This window comes from Trachurus trachurus, assembly GCF_905171665.1.
Source record: "Trachurus trachurus genome assembly, chromosome: 8".
In the NCBI taxonomy this organism is placed as follows: Eukaryota; Metazoa; Chordata; class Actinopteri; order Carangiformes; family Carangidae; genus Trachurus; species Trachurus trachurus.
The window spans coordinates 1,764,471-1,785,432 of NC_139905.1; the positions used below are offsets into that span (position 1 = coordinate 1,764,471).

Below are 20,962 nucleotides of genomic sequence, written 5' to 3' on the forward strand. Positions count from 1 at the left end.
CTGGACCTGACAGAGATCATCACTGTCTCTGGACTCATCTGATCCTCTACACACTCTCTGCTCCTCCTCCTCTTCTTCCTCCTCTTCCTCCTCTTCTTCATCCTTCTCCTCCTCCTCCTCCTCGCAGTTTAACGAAGCTGTGACATCATCAGTCAGTTCAATCAGACAACTCTGGAATGAGAAGAAATCATTTATTGAGCATAAGCATAGCAAGCTGAAGCACAGCATGGATAGCATATTCTTGAGCATGGCTGCAGCAGGTTTGGCGTCAGGCTCTGACTCATATTCGTTCCCTGAATGATCTGCCTTGCCAGACATTTACAGGGAATGAAGCCGACCCCCCACAAGGGATCAAGAGACAGAGCCCACAAGTGGATGCTGGGGAGGTGGTGGGTTTGCAAAACCACATGGGCAGCAAGGCAGCAGAAGCAGCAGCGGCGAAAGCAGAGCAGCGGCGCAGCAGCAGAAGCATAGCCAGGGGCGAGCAGGTGAGTTGGGAGATTTAAATAGCCCGCCCTATCTGGGCGAGGAGAGCATGTGACCGATCAGCTGATCAGGATGGGCGCGGCTTGAGTCGTCTGCCTGAACTAGCTTCGCATCATTTGTGACATCACCGTCTCATTAAAGTGACTTCTTGTTTGAAAGTTTGAAATAAAAATGAATTTGTCTTTTTAAAACTGGTTGTGATGTCATCATGATTACATCGTCTCTGAGCTGTAATGTTACAGCTTATGATTAAAACCAAACTTTATTATTTCAACTTTAAACATTTATTTTGTTTTTACTTTAAAATCAAAATGTTTTCATTTGAGATTTTTGTGCAGTTTGCTAATCAAAAATAGGTAAGTGGATGACTACCCTATAACCCTAACCCTTGGACAAATGATGGCTAAATATGTTAATTTAAAAAAAATCAATGGTAAAATCAAATCAACGCCATTGCTCCTCCGAGCCATGCTGGGATTATCACATTTAACATGGTTTGTCTGAGGCAGGAAGTTATACATGACTGAAACATAAACTGGCTGCAGACACCATTCAATACACAAGTTTGGTTATGTTTTGGAGGTTGTTGATATAGCCTACAATGTTTACTTCTTCCGTTTGCAAACATATCATTAAGCATGGTAGAAGTGAGAGAGAGATAGAGGTGAAAGATGGTACATATCTTGGATGAATAAATAGGACGACTATGTCATCCACTATACCTATTTTTGATTAGCAAACTGCACAAAACTGCCTTTTATTTCAAAGAACTGCAGTCATATTTATGTATTATTACATTATCGGCACCAGTTATTACATTGTCAAAGGTTTTTTTTAATACTAGACCAATAACGTAATAACCAGCCAATAATGTAATAACTTATTACATTATTGGCAAAATGTTATTACGTTATTGGCTCAAAAGTTTTATTACATTATTGGCATGTTATTACATTATTGGCTTTATTACATTTAAAATGGCCAAAATTATTACGTTATTGGCTGTTATTACGTTATTGGCCGTTATTACGTTTTTGGTTGCTACATGGCACTTTGAAAAGTATTCACTCTGGGACCTGAGACGAGGTCAAGATACAATTACTTGATGCTAAGTTGTGAGCAATTAGACATTTTTACTACATTTCAGTTGCAGGTCAAATACATAAAGGAGATCTCAAAAAAACCGGTGCACCTTTAAATATACGGTTAAACTCTAATGAATCTTCAGAACATCATTTAACTTTTCTTAGCTACAGAAATACCAGCATTAACAGTAAATATTTGATATGAACCCGTGTTAACCCACAGCCAGCTGCAGTACTTTACACAAAGTATTTCAGAACACATTGAATAACAGTTTCTTTTACACAGCATGTAGTCAGAAAATGTCTGCTGCTCAGCAGTACTTACTAAGATATTCTCACTCACCACTTCAAAGCCATTAACACTGTTAGGCTAACCCAATAGGATTTAACTTGAAGTAATTAGCATCACAGCGAGTGGATTGTATTAGCATTAGCATGGACCGACACAGTTTACAACGGCAACAATTATCATCATGGTTAACGGAAACATGAGTCAGCTGACTACATATTAAAACTCACCTGTCCTCACCTGACCAGCTGGTCTTCACTCAGGAAGTGGATGAAGCATTTCACTGGCTACCGTGCACCTCCACTTGACTCTGCTATTTGACCCACTTTATCATTTTTAAATGTGTGTGTTTATTTTAAGTGCTTTTATGTGAAATATGAAACTATTTCAAGTGCATTTTCAAACATGTGTTATATTATGAGCTTGACTTAAAGGAATGCACAGGTGAATGTTTAATTGCTGTGGGCTACAAATGACCAGAGACAAACCTGTCCCACAGTGTGAAGTGTGTGTTCAGGATGTTAGAGCCAAAGCAGCTCTAGAACTGGTTCTTGCTGACAGAGTGGGACGTTTGTGGAGATAAATTATTTACATTTAACTCATAATGTATTAATATAACTGCATCTCATCATATGTTTTTGGAAGAAAGAATATTTATGTCTGTGTGATATGGTTTGTTGACCCAGAGGTGATGGAGTTCTCTTGTTTGGACACTAGGGGGCAGAATTAGAGCAGGGATTGTGGTGGGGCATGTCTGGATGGGTTTTCCTCATCGCCATGGAAGACTCAGTTCAAGCAGCCTCGTCTCTCTGTGTCACTGTTTCTTTCCTGTGTTTTTCAGGTGAGTGTCGTCTCAAACCCCAAAGGAATTACTGAAACTTCTTAGTTAAACTTTAGAGAAGTGTGAGTGCCTACATGTTGTACATTTGTGTGTGTGAATGTTGAATGAGAGCGGCTGTGACTGCTGTTTATTTTATTGCATAAAGCACTTTGAGCTGCTTCCTTTTGTATGAAAAGTGCTTTATGAATAAAGGTTTGTTTTGTTGATAGTGTCTGTATGTTAACTGGATTTAACTTTATTTGGAGATAATGAATGTGTTGGGAGAGACACAGGAAATGTTGTGTGTGTGCAGCTGTTGGTGAGACGGTTGCCGTGGTGCTGGGGCGGGTTGGTGCTGTTCACAACCTTCAGTATCGCTGACAGAGAAGACGGTTAAAGAGGAACTATGCAAGATTTTTGTTTTTTTTTACCTTAACTATGCTACATACAACGCATAACAAACTCCTACTTTGATCTGTTGCTGTTTTTCTGTGCTCATGCTGTTATTATAAATGTTTGTGCAGACAGTTGATGGTTGGTGATGCTGATGTTTTTGTGAAATCAAACTTTAACACTCACAGAACCTCTAAGCCCAGGGGTGTGGAATCATTTTAAATGAGTGTGTTCATTTAAATTGCATTTATGTAAAATATAAAACTATTTATGTCAAGTGTGTTTTTTAGACATGAGTTAAAATGATGAGTTCCACTGAATGCATAACTGTTTAATTGCTCTGGGCTACAAATGACAGAGACAAACCTGTTCTATGGTGTGAGCAGATAAATTATTTACATTTAACTCATAATGTATTAATGTAACTGCATTTTATCATATTTATGGAGGAAAGAATATTTATGTCTGTTTGATCTGGTTTGTTGACCTGGAGCTGATTCCAGTAGGAGGAGTTCTCTTGTTTGGACACTAGGGGGCAGAATTAGAGCAGGGATTGTGGTGGGGCATGTGCCTACGTTTACATGGAGAACATTTGTGTGTGTGAGTAACTGTGAATGTTGAATGACAGAGGATGTTGACTGCTGTTTATTTTATTGCATGAAGCACTTTGAGCTGCTTCCTTTTGTATGAAAAGTGCTCTATGAATAAAGGTTTGTTTTTGTTGATAAAATGTGACGCTGTGTCTCCAGTGTTGTCTGTGGGAGTTTGTGTGATCTGTGTGTGTTGTGGGTCCATGACTTGTTTTGTTGTGAAATTGTTGTTAACAACTAAACCTAAGTTATGAAAAGTTAATGCATAAGTTCTGGAGTGTTAATTAATGAGTTGAAGAGTTTATTACCAGGCTGCTGCCACTGATAAGAATGTGGTCTTTGTTAACTTGGTTAAATAAGGTTGATGATTATGCACAAATATCACTGTAATATGATTTATAGTGTCTGTATGTTGATTGGATTGGAACTTTATTTGGAGATAATGAATGTGTTGGTGTAAATGAGTCATAAGAAGAATAAAATGTCTACAGATGTGACAAATCCAAGGCCCAGGCCAGCACACAGGAGTGATGTAGCTGGTGCAACTACCTGAAGCTGCTGACAGACACCAACACTCACCTGTAGCAGACTGCAACCCACTGGCACCACTCACCTCACAGGAAACAGGACGTTGTTGGAGACCATCTCAGGATTTTATTCTGCACACAACAGTAGGAGCACATTAGCTGCATCTACTATGTTTTTATGTTTTATCTCATTCAAAGTCAAAGTCAAAGTGTCTTTATTTGTCCCAAACAGGGAAAATTGATTTGCAGCCAGAAAGATCCACACATTCAAACACATACACAAATAGACAACACCAGATAACATGTAACATATCATGGGCAGATTAAAAGGACCTACTGCAAGATAAAATATGATTAAAAAGTGCCAATAATGTGCAAACAAATAAATAATAAACATCATGGGGCCTAAAGTGCAAATGCAACGGGCAGGTTACAACAGCCGTGAACAGCCTGTATACATACAGTACAATTAATTATCTATATTCATAACAATAATTTGTAACAGTTCTAACAGAATATTCACTAATAAATAAGGTGCATCTCAATAAATTAGAACATCCTGGAAAAGTTTATTTATGTCAGTAAGCTAATTCAATTCAAAAAGTGAAGCTAACACTTTATATAGATCCATTATTATGGCTTAATAAAATTTTGTTTGTTTTTTGTTTTTGTTTTTTTAAGCATTTTTAATACAGAAATATTGGCCATCTATATGCACTCAATACTTGGTTGTGGTTATTTGACTTGAACTACTGTAAATTGACTTTTCCATGATATTCTGATTTATTGAGATGCAGCTGTAGTTTCCAGTTTCAAACTGAATGTTCACTAATCAATCAGATATTTCTGTAGACATGAGATCGTATAGTGGCAGTTTCAGTTGGATCCACAGCAGATGAACTTTAAACACACAGAACAAAGCCACAACACAAACACATGTATGCTAATGAGATGAGATCGTTAAATCCTCGTCTCACCGTGAACAAAGAAAAACAACACACAGTCACACACACTTTAAACATGGCCGCCACCTCATCACTCAGTGTGTGTGTGATATTCATGGTAAGTAAGGACTTTAAGAGCATATTATCTACAAATAACGGAGAGAGTTTCACCGTGTGTCTCGGCTCTTCCAGCAGCAGCGACGTTTTGGCGCGTTTTGGGGGGTGCACCGCTAATTAACGCCCCACCTGCAACAACAGCTGGAACCAGGAACCATCGTTCTCTGAACCAAACTGCTGCAGCAACAACAGTTTAGCTGGTTAACATATTTACCACTGGTCTGAATAATATGTGGAGTGGGTTTTAGTTTTAGCTGAAGTTCACATAGATAATATCAACTTAAAAACACATTAAATCTAAATACTGACTCAGCTACACACCACCTATGGTTTATGGAGATAACCAAGGAACAGTAGCAGTAGCTAAGAAGCTTTGTTGTTGTTTTGTTTCTTTCTTCCTCTCTCATTTACTTCTTTCTCTCTCTTTTTTGTCGTTTGTTTGTTTAACTATTATTACTGTTATTGTAGTAACTATTATTATTGTTACAAGGCTATCTTATCTTTTTTTTTTTTTTTAACTTATTTTCTCCTCTCACATGAAACCTCTCATCACTCTATTACTTCTGTTACTCGCTATGTTTATCAATATTACCCTTTTATTATTATGTATTATGTATTTATTAATTATTATTATTGTTACCATTATCTATCATTATTGTTATTGATGTATTTTTCTTTTTCTCTTTGTTACTACTGGTGTTATTGCTGTTGCGTGATTCATCACATCGTGATCTTGTCTTTACGTTCCATGTTCGTTGCACCTGCTATTCTGTATTTTCTTGTATGTTTTTGTTTTGTTTGTCTTTTATTCTTCTCACCACACGTGTCTCGTGTTGTTTGTCTTTACACAATAAAAAAGAAGAAGCTGTGAGTCGACAGAGATGTGAACACGTTGATATTAAAGATCATTTTCTGAGGTCGACTGATAATGAAGGAAAAATAAAGTTTGAAGTATTGTCCAACAGACAAGATGGCAGCAGATGTGAAGACAAAACCTGCAACAGAGTTAAAGTTGAGAAGTTTGTGTTTGGAGAGTCACAGATAAGATTAGATTACATGATGTAAGTTGAAGGTAGAAAACCTGATAATGTTCTGTGTTAAAGGAGTTCATAATGTGAGAGCAAGTGAGGGTGTTCACATGTGTTAAATGTGCTCTCAAATTATTATAATTAATAATTAAAAACTTTATTTCAAACAGTCAACCAGCACTGACAAAGGCAACATGAGATCGCTTATTTTGAGAAATCATTCAAAATCATTGTGGTCAAATAAAAACAAATATAGACAAAGAGAAATTTGAAAAAATAAATGAATAACATAATGTTAAAACGATATATAAATAAACACAAAAATAAAAACCTAAAACAGATGATTAGGTAAGGGATAATGTATAGTTCGGAGGTTGTTATGGAGAAATAAACCCCGACAGGTTGTATGGAACCCCGACGAGAGTGGAGGCTCCTTACTTCCACATCGTGGCTGAAAAGTAAACTTGCATCAAAGCCTCTGACCCGTGTCACAGCTCCTCTCCTCTGCGACACAAACGCACCCCGCGCCCCGTAATCTCTTGTTTATGACAGGTACGACTACACAAAATGCAAGGTAACGTGTATGGTAATCCATCGATCCACTGATTGATTATCAAATGCTTCAAATGCACGAACGGGAGGAGGCTCAGCAAAACAGCGGCCGTGACCGGACATGCAGAGTCGGCCGTTGCTATGGAGTCCCTAGCAACGGTCCGCTCAGCGGTGGTCTATCGAGAAATAAACACCGCAGAATATTGGTGATTGACCAATCAGAATCGAGTATTCAAGAGAGCCGTGTTCTAATGAATAATAATTCAAGTAAAGACATTGAATGTAGAACTGTTTCAGCTGCTTTTTGTTTTGTACAGAGGAAACTATTGAAATGTTGCTGCTCCATTTCTGTGTTGATAAACCAAGAAATGTGTTGTCTTGTTTGTTTCTGACATTTATGAATGTGACGTTTGGTCAGAAGTCAGATCAGATTAATGAGAAAAATACATCATTGTCCTTATTTCTGTGATCACAACAGACTAATGTAACATTTCTGGAGTGTGCTCTCCACTTGTGGGAATGAACCTTTATTATGGTGAAGTGCTGGATTGGACTTGACTGCCTCCCTGTGGTCAGAGTGAGGAACTGTAGAACCTTTTACTGTAAAGATTTTATTAAACAGAGTTATTGTTTGTTCTGAAAATCAACAAGTACAACTCAACAGGAACTTTCAACATTTATAAAATGTAAAATCTGTTTCTGTTTTCTCAGACATTAGTTTTCCTTGTCAGTAACAGTGTCAGCTGTTTCCTGTAAACACACAGAGGGAGGAGATAGAAAGTGAAAGTATTTAGTTCAGACGCCATTTTAAGACGACATGAAGGAGTAAGAGAGAAGCTGCGTTAGGTGAGTGTTAAACAACTTTATTATTATTCTTCACCGTTAAAGTGTGTGAGTGTCAGTCCCTGTGAAGTGTGGAGGGAAGAAGAGTCAGAGTGAACTACTGAGACTAAAGGGGGGACAGCAGGAGGACAGCTACTCCCTGTTGTCTCAGTCTGACTCAGGCCCTGTCCACACCCACACTTTGACTAAAACATCTGCTTCTGCTTCGTCCTTCAAAAGCTTTACACTAGTCCCACATTGTTGTTGTTGTAGTTTCTATGTCCAGCGGTGTTGCTCAGGTTACAGACACAGAACTTCTAATATTGAGGAGAAGTGCCACTCTCGTTCAACTTCTGGTTCTCGGAACACGTCTCTGTCCATGTGGGGGCGCTCGTAGGCGAGTGCAGAATGAATGGGAGTCAATGAGGATACACCCCTAAAAAAAATAATAATTTTTTGCCAAGTAATTTGAATATTACTATCAAAAGGGGGAAGCAATAAATGCACTTGGTTGAATATTGGATTTTTTAAGTTCAGTTATCTGTTCTAAAAAGCCGTTCAAAAAAACATAATGACCTCACAGCCAGAGGTGCTGCTTTATGGTAATTTTTCTGAGTCACCTCAGAGCACGATGAGAGCTCATCCAGCCCGTCTACAGAACCGCGTACCGTAATCATGTTATATAACATAACATAAAAAAAAAAGGTATCACTTTACAATAATGGTCCATTAATTAACGTTAATTAGTACATTATTAAGCATTAATATATAAACGAATGTGTTAATTAATGCTCAGTAATGCATACATAATGATAACTAATTTCATTATTCAACTTTTAAATGTATTAACTACCTTTGAGTAGTAAACATTAATAAACTGCTTACTAATAGGCTACAATAATTAATGTGTTTCCTAATCCTAAGTAATACATAATAATGATTGCTAATATATTAATTAATGCTTAATAATGTACTAACTAACGTTAATTAAGGGACCCCTATTGTAAAGTGTTACCAAAAAAAAAATTTAATACAGACGATCGGTTCATTGTAAAACATTATGTGGTGTACGCAGGCTACAGAGCCCCCAGGCAGCACTGCTCTTCTGTCCAATACACACATGACGCTTCACTTTTCATTCAAACAAACTAATGCTACTGCCACAAGATTTAATCAGTGAGACCAACATTTATCTCCTAAAAATAATGTAACCAGCCGGTGGTAAACCTCTAAAAACCTACGGGTAAGTTAATTGGCGATCGTTTTCTCCCCCGGGACGACGACGGAGGTTGACCAGCCGAGCAGCTCTGCAGACCGGCTGCTGCCTCTATGATGTCCCGGTCGCTGCAGAGCTTCACTTCTATGAAAACATCGGAGCAGACTTCGAAACAGCCGTCATTTGGATAAACTGACCGCATATTGAGGGTCTAGACAGTTACTTTCTCGCTTGAAAAAATATTAAAAGTTAATAAAGTGCATAATAACAGCGCTACAGCAGGAAATAAAACAGCCTTTTGCCTGTTTTACAGCTATTCTGTCTTCAGATTTCATCAGGTGGGATCTCTGGTCGTAAATAGTCCATCACTGACCAATCAGCATTCATTAGCAGAATGCTAGCGTGTTATGGCCCAACAACAGCCCAACCTGTAGGAAATCGAAAGGACAAAACTTCTCAACAATTTCACTCCTTACCTATAATCCATATTGAACTTTCAGAAAATACAATAGTATTTGTAGGTTTTCTAACGAAGTTCCACCAGAGCTTATGGCTGACTCGTGTTGTCCAAATCAGAAAAAAGTGCGTCCTCCACGACAGCAGGTGTTACCGGTTTATTCGCCAAAAATACAAAAAATAAAAGCTTACATTTTCCACGGACTTTTAACGATAGGCTACCTGTCCACTCACACTTCAAACACTTCTTCCATACGATCTCAACACGGTCAGAAAAACCGTGAGCTCCTCAGGCTATCCTCTCACACACTGCTTCACTTCCTAAACACCGAGCTGAAGCTACTTTCTTAAAGACACAGGCGCCTATTTTCATCTGTATCACCACAGTTATTGTAAACATCAAAAATGAATTATCTGAGTTTGTGCAAATGATAATTAACTAATAATGATAATTTCAATTAACTTATTTTCTTAAATGCAATTAAATTATTTAACAATTATGAAATACAAAGTTTATACTCCATAATGTACTGAAATTATTATGAACTGTTTTATCAGTCACACGGCACCTACAGTATTTGCGATTTTTCAGCGATTACCAGGTAAAAGGGATAAATTTAGGCAGCGTTTGGAAATTTACCCACACTAGGACAGGTTTATACAGTTTTAGGACAAAACGCTGACATGAGAAGTAAAAACTGTTAACATACTGTATTCTGTGTGTGTGTGTGTGTGTGTGTGTGTGTGTGTGTGTGTGTGTGTGTGTGTGTGTGTGTGTGTGCGTGCGTGTGTGTGTGTGTGTGTTAATAGGCAGCTAGGGGGAAAGCTAAGAGCAAACTTAAGCCAGACAGCTGAGCTCTGAATCCTCTGTTTATTTCACCTCTTAATGTGAAAACTGTGTGTGTTTGACCTTCAAAATAAAAGTTTAACACTGACCCAGAGAAGATAAAGAGTCTGAAACATAGTTGATCCACATCAGACCAGGTTCTGATCAAAAACCATAGACTGTAAAAAGAATGGACGTAGCACCCGTGACGTCCCCCATTGGTTTTGGGGAGTCGTTTTTGTGACTCCAATATGGCGGCCTGAACAGCGCCATGTTGGATTGGCCGGCCGAGAACCCGCCCACTGGCCCCGAAACAGCTGTCCACGGAGCTGCTCGGACCTGTCACTCAACGTTTCCGCGCCCTAATTGGCCAGAGTTTTAACCTAATAACAGTAAAACGGTAGAGTTTAAAAAAAAATTCACCCCCCTCAGAGTGTGTGCGGGGGTAGAAACTATCGATTGAGATGAAAAAACGTTCTGACACCAGGCTTTTAACATGTTTACTGAGGATGTAAAGTCGGCGATTTTAACATGGGGGTCTATGGAGAATGCTCCCTTCTGACACCAGCCCCCAGAGGAAGCCGGGGGGATTGCAGTTTTTTGAACGCGGAAGTGAGCTTCACTTCTCAGACCGACAACTGCCCCCTTGTCAAAAACCAAAAGAATGAGACACAAAACATTTGCTGTTTTAAAGAGTCATTATCTTCTCTGGTGTTAAAGTTTTACACTCAACACAAAACGAAACACAGTTTTCACATTAAGGTGAAATAAACAGAGGATTCAGAGCTCAGCTGTTGAATTTAATTTCCCCTTAACTTTCCCCTTAACTGTTGAATCTGAAGCTAACGTCAGTGTTGTTCAGTGTTTCTGGTTTCCCTCTCAGACTGACTGAAGTCCTGAAGATGAGTGTTAATGTGGAGGAAGAGGAGGACGGACCAGAGTCTCAAGGATCTATCTGTCCGTCTCTGAAGAGTGACCGGTCCAGACGTGATCCTCCAGGCTTCAGTCCTGAACCTGGACCTGGAGCGTCAGACTCCCGGTAAGAGACCTGCTCCAGCCTCTTTACCAGTGTTGAGTGTGTTGAGGTCCTGCAGCTCATGAGCCGCGTTTCCACTGCAGGAGTTCCTGGTAAAGGGAGGGGGTAGGAACTTCTACAGGAACCGTCCTCTCAGTGGTCGTGTCTCCACTGCAGAGTCGGACCCCGCGGCGACGCCATGAGTTTTGATCGCCGCTTAATCGCTGTGCGACAGTTTCGACCGTGACGTCACCCAGGCAGGTCACAAGCACATGCACAAAAATCAAAACAACAACGAAGAAGGATGGAAGGAGCTGAGGCGGTAGCCGCTTTCTGGTTGTGTGTTTGTGCACACGGCGGTTGATTGTAATCCTGCTTGAGTTTTTTTTTTTACTTTTCACGGCATTGTTTTGTGGTGTGATGGATCCCCAGTGTGTCGATGTGCACTGATATGTCCTGATCGATTTTTTCATTTCGCCGTGATGACTCAAACCCCCTCTGAATCTCCTCGGTGCCGTAGACTGCAATCAGTGCCTGCACCTCATCGTCGGTCCATTTGTCGTACATCTTCTTGCTTTTTTCTTGTTGTTTACAGCGGTGTCTGCTAGGCTAATGCTCAGCTTCTGCTGGTTTTTAAAAATGCTGGTTGTTTTGGTGCTTTCTGGTAGCGTCAGTGCCTGCTCTAGCTTTAGCCAATCGGAGTACATACCCTGGAGTAGGTACTCCGTTGGCCCCTGTAAAAGTTCCTGTAAATGGCGCTGAATGATGAGTTTCACATGTCAGAGCTTCACTGTAGACACTGTCTGAGCAGCAGCATCTGGATTTGTTCACAGAGATGATGTCTAATGAGTCAGGAAACAAGATTCTTCAGTGAAGGGACTAAATGCAGTAAATGGAGTCAGTGAAGGTTGAAGCCTGAGTCTGGTGATTTTCCATTGTCTATGATGCTGCTGTGTTGCTTCCATCCTTCACTACAGTGTGTGGTGCTGGACGCTGACGTCACTGGAGACTTCCCACAATGCATCTGTGATCAGAGAACTGATCAGTGAGCAATGTGATGTGAATAAAAACATGTTTGTGTTTGCAGACTGAAAGCAGAGTCTCCAGGATCCATCTGTCTGTCCATGAAGAGTGACCAGTCCAAAGAATGGCCTTGGTGGTTCAGACCTGGACCTGGACCTGGACCTTCAAAGTCACGGTAAGAGACGGTTTCTACTGTAAACTGAGCTGAAGATGATTTAGTCATTAGACTCATGTGAAGGAAACAGAGAGAAACCAGGAACCAGATCCATCAGACAGATCAGAGATGTGGAGCTGAGACTGTGACATGTTGTTGATCCAGAAATGTCTTGACAGGAGGAAGAGGAGTGGTGTCTCTGACGTCCTGAAGGATCATGGAAAAAGACCCAGAACCAGAGGTGAGCTGCAGACAGCCAATCAGAGCAGCTGTGGACAAAGTGAGACTGAACATCTGTCTGCTGATGTGGTCATTTGTGAAACCAGGACCTGTTGTTTTCTCCAGAGTCATTGTTCCATCACACAGCACTGACATTTAAGATGATGAGTCAAACCTTCTCTTTGTTGTCTGTAGTTTTTCTGTAGCCTGATGCATCAGCCGCTTACTTCATTACATTTCATATAGCGTCTGAACACGAGCCATAGGGATTCGTTTGCTTCCGGGAGGCGGTTGCTTACATTTGCTTCAACTAATCGCTGCTGCTTGGTGGTCACGTGTGCTATACACCGGTTAAGCTCATAGGCTAATCTTGAGCGCTTGAGTTCAACGTCATCGCCTTCACTTACCCGTCTGTTCGCTGATTGGTCCGTCCACTCTGGCGGACGGAGCAAACCGAAACGCATTGCTAGTGTCCTGACTACATTGTTGAGGCAAATGAAATTTGCCGGAACCAGTAGGCGGCGCTAGCCTGGCTAGTTTTTCTGTAGCTGATGAAAATAATCTGATCAGATTGTCAGACTCTCTGTCTTCAGTCTGACCCTGTCTCTTCTCTCTCAGCAGATCGTGGTCTGCAGGAGGTTTTAGATCAACATAAGATCAGTCTGAGGAGCAGATGTGAACGAGTGACTGAAGGAACTGAGGGAACAGGAAGTGGAATCCATCTTAGCAAGGTCTACACTGAGCTCTACATCACAGAGGGGCAGAGTGAAGAGGTTAATACCCAACATGAGGTGAGACAGCTGGAGACAACGTCCAAGAAGAAGACCCTCCATGACGCTCCAATCAAGTGCAACGACATCTTTAAAGACTCACCTGTCCAACAGAGAGAGGACGTCTCTACGGTCTCACCTGTCCAACAGAGAGAGGACGTCTCTACGGTCTCACCTGTCCAACAGAGAGAGGACGTCTCTACGGTCTCACCTGTCCAACAGAGAGAGGACGTCTCTACGGTCTCACCTGTCCAACAGATAGAGGACGTCTTTACGGTCTCACCTGTCCAACAGAGAGAGGACGTCTCTACGGTCTCACCTGTCCAACAGAGAGAGGACGTCTCTATGGTCTCACCTGTCCAACAGAGAGAGGACATTTGTACGGTCTCACCTGTCCAACAGAGAGAGGACGTCTCTACGGTCTCACCTGTCCAACAGAGAGAGGACGTCTCTAAGGTCTCACCTGTCCAACAGAGAGAGGACATTTGTACGGTCTCACCTGTCCAACAGAGAGAGGACGTCTCTATGGTCTCACCTGTCCAACAGAGAGAGGACATTTGTACGGTCTCACCTGTCCAACAGAGAGAGGACGTCTCTACGGTCTCACCTGTCCAACAGAGAGAGGACGTCTCTAAGGTCTCACCTGTCCAACAGAGAGAAGACGTCTCTACGGTCTCACCTGTCCAACAGAGAGAGGACGTCTCTACGGTCTCACCTGTCCAACAGAGAGAGGACGTCTCTAAGGTCTCACCTGTCCTACACAGACCCATCAGAGTGGTTCTGACCAACGGCGTCGCTGGCGTTGGAAAAACCTTCTCGGTGCAGAAGTTCAGTCTGGACTGGGCCGAGGGCTTGGAGAACCAAGATGTCAGTCTGCTGGTTCTGCTTTCGTTCAGGGAGCTGAACCTGATCAGAGATCAGCGGTTGAGTCTTCTCAGGCTGCTCCATGTTTTCCATCCAACATTACAGAAGGTCACAGCAGAGCAGCTGGCTGTCTGTAAACTTCTCTTCATCTTTGACGGCCTGGATGAAAGCCGACTGTCACTGGACTTCAACAACAGGGAGGTTGTGTCTGATGTCACACAGACGTCATCAGTCAACGTGCTGCTGACAAACCTCATCCAGGGGAATCTGCTTCCCTCCGCTCTGGTCTGGATCACCTCCAGACCTGCAGCAGCCAATCAGATCCCTCCTACATGTGTCGACAGGGTAACAGAGGTCCGAGGCTTCACTGACGCCCAGATAGAGGAGTACTTCAGGAGGAGGTCCAGTGATGAAGATCTGTCCAGAAGAATCATCTCACATATCAAGACATCCAGGAGCCTCCACATCATGTGTCAAGTCCCAGTCTTCTGCTGGATCAGTGCTACAGTTCTGGAGCACATGTTGACCACAGACCAGAGAGGAGAGCTGCCCAAGACCACGACGGACCTGTTCTCACACTTCCTGCTGGTCCAGACAAAGAGGAAGAAGAACAAGTACGGTGAAGGACATGAGACGAGTCCACAGGAGCTGACGGAGGCCGACAGGGAAGTTCTTCTGAAGCTGGGGAGGCTGGCGTTTGAACAGCTGGAGGAAGGAAACATCATGTTCTACCAAGAAGACCTGGAGCGGTGTGGTCTGGATGTCACAGAGGCCTTGGTGAACTCAGGACTCTGTACTGAGATCTTCAAAAGAGAGAGTGTGATCTTCCAGAAAACAGTCTACTGCTTTGTTCATCTGAGTGTTCAGGAGTTTCTGGCTGCAGTCTACAAGTTCCACTGTTTCACCAACAGGAACACACAGGTCCTCAAGAAGTTCCTGGGAGAAGAACATGATGATTTAACCCTGGATGAGTTCCTGCAGAGAGCCATGCAGAAATCCCTCGGCAGTAGAAACGGTCACCTGGACCTGTTTGTTCGCTTCCTTCATGGCCTCTCTCTGGAGTCCAACCAGAGGCTGTTAGGAGGTCTGCTGGGTCAGACAGACAACAGTCCAGAAACCATCCAGAGAACCATCAACAACCTCAAGAAGATGGAAAGTGATGAAATCTCTCCTGACAGAAGCATCAACATCTTCCACTGTCTGACGGAGATGAAGGACCAGTCAGTTCATCAGGAGATCCAACAGTTCCTGCAGTCAGAGAACAGATCAGAGGAGGAACTCTCTGAGATCCAGTGTTCAGCTCTGGCCTACATGCTGCAGATGTCAGAGCAGGTTCTGGACGAGTTGGACCTGAAGAAGTACAAGACATCAGATCAGGGACGACGGAGACTGATCCCAGCTGTGAGGAACTGCAGGAAGGCTGAGTGAGTCCAGACATGATCAATAACACACACACACACACACACACACACACACACACACACACACACACACACACACACACACACACACACACACACACACACACACACACACACACACACACACACACACACAGTTTCAGGTCAGTTGTGTTTTTTCTCCAGATGTTTTAACACTGTGAGTTTTAAACTTGCAGATGTTTCAGTTTGAGCTTCAAGCTGAAGATTAAAGTCCAACAAAGATGGACATGAACAATGTGCAGGTCTGACAGAGTGATGAGGGTCAGGGCTGGGTATTGATCACTGATCACCTGAATCCATCTGATCTCTGATTCACTTTGATTCCTGATTCAACATCATGATTGTGTTTTAGATTTCAGTCCCAACTCCAGTTTGACTTGGACATGAATGAGACGCTCAGAGAACTGATGCTGTAAATTGTTGCATTATTAAAACCATGAATGTTGACATGATGAATGGAGCCAAAGCAGTTCCATTAATGCACTTTCTATTGAACATGAGCAACAGTGGAGTCGTCATGGCAACAGATAGCAGATGTAGCAGCAGCAGCAGCTCCACTGTGTGTCAACAGTCACAGCTGCTCCTTCACATCCTGCACATAGATCTGCTTCCATTCAGCTCCACACAGTTTCTACCTGACTGGACACTTGTTACCTTGGAGTCTAGAGGCTGCTGTGTGTGTGCTGCTAGTGTTGTGTGTTTGTGTGCGCTAACACACCTGTGCTTCACCTGCTGGTTCAGTTGTGGCTGGTTGTGAAGCCGAAGCAGCTGCAGCTCCAGTGTAACAGACTGACTGTGTCATGTTTGTGTGTCCATCATCAGCACAGACACACAAACTGTCAGAAGAGTGAAGGACGATCAAAGCAGCTTCTCTCTCTTTTTACTCATCAACCATCTCAGTCACTGTGCAGCCGCCAGCTCTCACACACTTTTAATAATGAGGAAAAAAACAAAATATGCAATATTTCCCAAAAATGAGATCCAAAGTGGATCACTCCATATGAAGTTATTAGAGGCTTGAATATGTCAACAATTGATAATAACATTAATTTGAATGCATTTCTTTTTTTGGAGTTATTACAATTTATTCGAAAAAGTTACCCTTGTATCCCTCGGGACCCAAACGGGTCCCTCTCATAAAAGTGCCATAAAAATGTCATATATTATTTATTTTTTTTGCTTTCTTCACATGAAATCTGTTCAGCTACTCCAGACCTATTCATAAACATAAAGTTTTTTATTATTTTTAGTAATTTTTTATGTTTTTATGCCCTTTTTGTTAGGCGACCCCCTGATTTTTTAATGAGGAAAAAAACAAAATATGCAATATTTCCCAAAAATGAGATCCAAAGTGGATCACTCCATATGAAGTTATTAGAGGCTTGAATATGTCAACAATTGATAATAACATTAATTTGAATGCATTTTTTTTTTTGGAGTTATTACAATTTATTCAAAAAAGTTACCCTTGTATCCCTCGGGACCCAAAGGGGTCCCTCTCATAAAAGTGCCATAAAAATGTCATATATGAATTTTTTTCTTTGCTTTCTTCACATGAAATCTGTTCAGCTACTCCAGACCTATTCATAAACATAAAGTTTTTTATTATTTTTTGTCATTTTTTATGTTTTTATGCCCTTTTTGTCATGTGACCCCCTGATTTTTTAATGAGGAAAAAAACAAAATATGCAATATTTCCCAAAAATTAGATCCAAAGTGGATCACTCCATATGAAGTTATTAGAGGCTTGAATATGTCAACAATTGATAACAACATTGATTTGAATGCATTATTATTTTTGGAGCTATAACAAAAACATATACTTTTATACTAACGGCCCTTGTCATATAAATGCCATAAAAAGGTAATATACATAACATTTTTTTTTTTTTTACTGCATCAAATCTTTTCACAAACGTCAGACCTAACTGTAGATATGAAGTTTTATATTATTTTTTCTATATTTTGTATGTTTTTGTAGAGATTTGTATGGAGATACCACACAAATGGGAGATATGGACTCTGTTTATAAACACCAACATAAACAAAGCCTGTATGGCCTTTGATGAGGATCCAAGTTTCACGCACACAGACACACACAGACAAAATATTTTTCTTACCCACATTCACACCACTCTTCTGCATTGGTCCAAACACACCCAGACCAGTTTTAGGGTTTTCATAGTTTTTTACTGCCCTATATGTTGCATAGAAAGAGAAATATGCCTAAACAGCGGTTTCAGTGAAGGCCTAGTTCTCTAGTGGTTTAGGGAGACCTCTAGTGGTGGAAGGCGGGCTAAAACCTATTTTCCCTTTAATTTGAAGGGAGAGGTTTAGATTAATCCGGTATTTATGGGAAAATATTTTAATATGCCAGGATTACAGTATATCAAAAAATATGTGTTTATAATGGGAGTCAATGGGCCCAGATTGGGCCTGAAGGTAGCGAGTGTATACGCATAATGCATATCTCCGTTTCTATACACCGTACAACAAAGGGGATCTAGAATTTTAACAATAACAATAAAACACACATCCTGACCAAGTTTCATACAATTAACTTGTAAACTGACCGAGATATTGAGAATCAAAACATAAAAAATGCAAAATATAAACAAAGCCCATTTAGCTATTTTATTATGATTCCAACTTTGCACACACACCGACACACACACCGACAAGATATTTTCTCATCCACTGTCACACCAGTCTTTACCATCAGTCTCCACACACCAAAACCATTTTTATGGTTTTCAGCTTTTTTATTGCAGTGCAATCTGCAAGGTAAGAAACCAGGAATCAAGGTCTCAATGGAGGCCTGGTTCTATGAGGGTTTAGGGGGGTCACCTGACCCACAACCTATTTTTCCTTTATTTTGAAGCCAAAAGTTTAGATTTATTAGGTTTTCATGGAAAAAGCATTATAATATGTCAGGTGGAATGTTTTCTTGTGTGCTGCTCAGTGACCCATGGAAATCAATCAGTCCACCTTAAATGTCACCATGACAACTTGGAGCGTGTCCTTAGTGTGGATTAGATCTGTGCAGGACACACACTTTAGTGGTCAGATCTTCTGACTAAAGATGTTTCTACATACCTTGATTTTCTTTGACTTCATTTCATGTTTGGAGAAAATCAATGTGTGTGAGCGTTGTTCAGGTGACACCTGCAGCTCTACACCTGAGCTCACCTGACCACATCTACCTGTGTCGGCCGCAGGAGCCTGGATTAAACATCCATCTGGGCTTTGATGAATGGATGTTGGAGGATTCAAGAGGAGGTGGATCTGAATCTGAATGGGTTTTTCCAGCCCAGCCCTGATGAGGATTATTGTTTCATGTCCAACACAAAGAGAGAAGATGAACTGAACCAGAGTGTGAAGAGCACATGTTGATCACATGATGACATGTTGTGTGTGTTTAGTACAAATTGTCTGATTTTACTCTCACACATTTTGTTTCTTCTCTAATCACAGACTTGTTAGTTGTCGACTCTCAGAGCTTCACTGTGAAGTCGTTGCCTCAGCTCTGAAGTCCAGCCCCTCCCACCTGACACACCTGAACCTGAGTGAGAACCAGCTGGATGATTCATCAGTGAAGCTTCTGTGTGCTGGACTGGAGAGTCCAAACTGTAGACTGGAGACTCTGGGGTGAGTTCACTGACTGGAGCTGTTGTAGTTGTTTGAAGCTTCAGCTTCTCATTGGTTCATACATGTCAGGATTTGTGTGTGAGGATTTTTCTCAAGAAGCTGAAGAGAGAAAACAGTTGAGATGAGTCCAGAGAGAAGAAGGTGAGAGCAGTCGTAGTGTTTGTGATTCAGAGCAGCAGAGAACGAGCTCAGCTTCTACAACTGTTGTTTTCAACTCAGACACTTGTTGTTGAAGCAACGTGCAGCACTGATCTGAGAGCAGATGTTGAGTTGTGGTCAGAAACACAGCAGCTGGTGGATGTTGTGGAGCTGACAGAACCATGGGAGGAAGCATGAGAGGAAGCAGCTGAGATCCACAGAGCTGGCAGCAGAGGCAGAGGAGGCTGGAAAGCTGCGCTCCAGTGGAGGCTGGCTGTAGGGAGCTGTTGGCAGCTAAAGTCTGCTCCCTGGTAGCTCAACTGGCTGGGGGAGGCTGGAGTGTGAAGCAGGAAGTGAAGAGCACGGCACACACTGCAGCCACTTCCTGTCAATGACTGTGAATGCTGAGAATCAAGGTGAGACAGGTGAGAGCAGAGCTGCTAGTGTTGGTCTTGTTGCTGCTGACATGAAGCAGCTGCAGAGGCTCAGCTGGTTTGTTTGGAGGCTCACCAAGATGGGCTGAAGGTTGTTGCTTCATGTGGCGGCTCAGGCTCAGAGTGTTGACTCAGTGCTTGGCTGAGGGCAGGAGTCAGAAGCAGCTCAAAGTGACAGCTGAGCTTCTTGAACGTGGGCTTGTGTGAGCTGTTGAACACGGTCAGTGTGTTAGCAGAGCAGAGCAGCAGCACAGAAGCTGAGTGATGAGCTGCTGTGGACGGGCTCGCCACCAACAACCTGCTTCACACACTTTCAAAACGCCCACGGAGAAAAGCTGACCACGTCGTTCTGAAGATTGTCACAACTTGATGTTGCTGTCAAACAGCCCTGAACTCTGGAGCCGTGTTTGTCGGCCATTGAAGCGGCGTATCGCTACGCACACGCGCACTATGACGCACACTGTATGAGTGCAGATGAGCTGTTGGAGTGAGAAGGAGCTCAGTGACAGAGTCTCTGAGAAATGTGGCTGCACAACATGAGTTTGTCTGGATGGAGCCACAGGTGGAGCTGACAGGTGAAGAGGCGGAGTCACTGCGTCTGTGTTGAAGCAGCAGCAGCTTCTCATGAATATTAATGAGCTGTTTTCTCTCTGTCACTGTTTAACCTGCTTCCTGTTGCTTCAGCTGTTGGACTTTGATTTTCTAAACTTGTTCTTTCTGAAGCTTCTTCAGCTCTGAACAGATGATGAGACACTGAACGCTGTCAACAAGGAGCTTTGTCCTCAACTCACTGCTTTTATTCTTTATTCAGATTGTGGAACTGCAGGTTGTCAGAGATCAGCTGTTCTTCTCTGGTCTCAGCTCTGAAGTCCAACCCCTCCCACCTGAGACACCTGAGACACCTGCACCTGGGCTACAACTACAACCTGCAGGATTCAGTAGTGAAGGGTCTGAGTGGTTTTCTGGAGAGTCCAGACTGTAGACTGGAGACTCTGGGGTCAGTTCACTGACTGTTGTATCTGATCCACCTACAGTGGATTAAAGTGAATTTATAAAAATATACTTTCTTCTGAAAACATTAAATTGAAATAGATTATTTTCTGT

The 20,962-nt window shown here is 41.9% G+C and overlaps 2 protein-coding genes across 2 annotated transcripts in view; both read left to right on the forward strand.

Annotated features, from left to right (window-relative positions):
- Positions 1-20,962, forward strand: part of LOC310989777 (NLR family CARD domain-containing protein 3-like) — a gene marked incomplete at its 3' end in the record, with an annotated part of 219,808 nt that overhangs the window by 197,788 nt on the left and 1,058 nt on the right. Inside the window, exon 11 of the mRNA XM_083976925.1 lies at positions 20,670-20,806. Coding sequence (XP_083833051.1) covers positions 20,670-20,806 — 137 coding nt within the window. The remainder of the gene's footprint in view (positions 1-20,669; positions 20,807-20,962) is intronic.
- Positions 7,620-15,847, forward strand: LOC310989725 (uncharacterized protein; the record flags this gene model as incomplete). Its single annotated transcript, XM_083976872.1, has 6 exons — positions 7,620-7,677; positions 11,035-11,190; positions 12,254-12,364; positions 12,523-12,584; positions 13,184-13,464; positions 15,815-15,847. The coding sequence occupies exons 2-6, from the start codon at positions 11,054-11,056 to the stop codon at positions 15,845-15,847; spliced, it is 624 nt and encodes a 207-aa protein (XP_083832998.1). The 5' UTR covers positions 7,620-7,677; positions 11,035-11,053.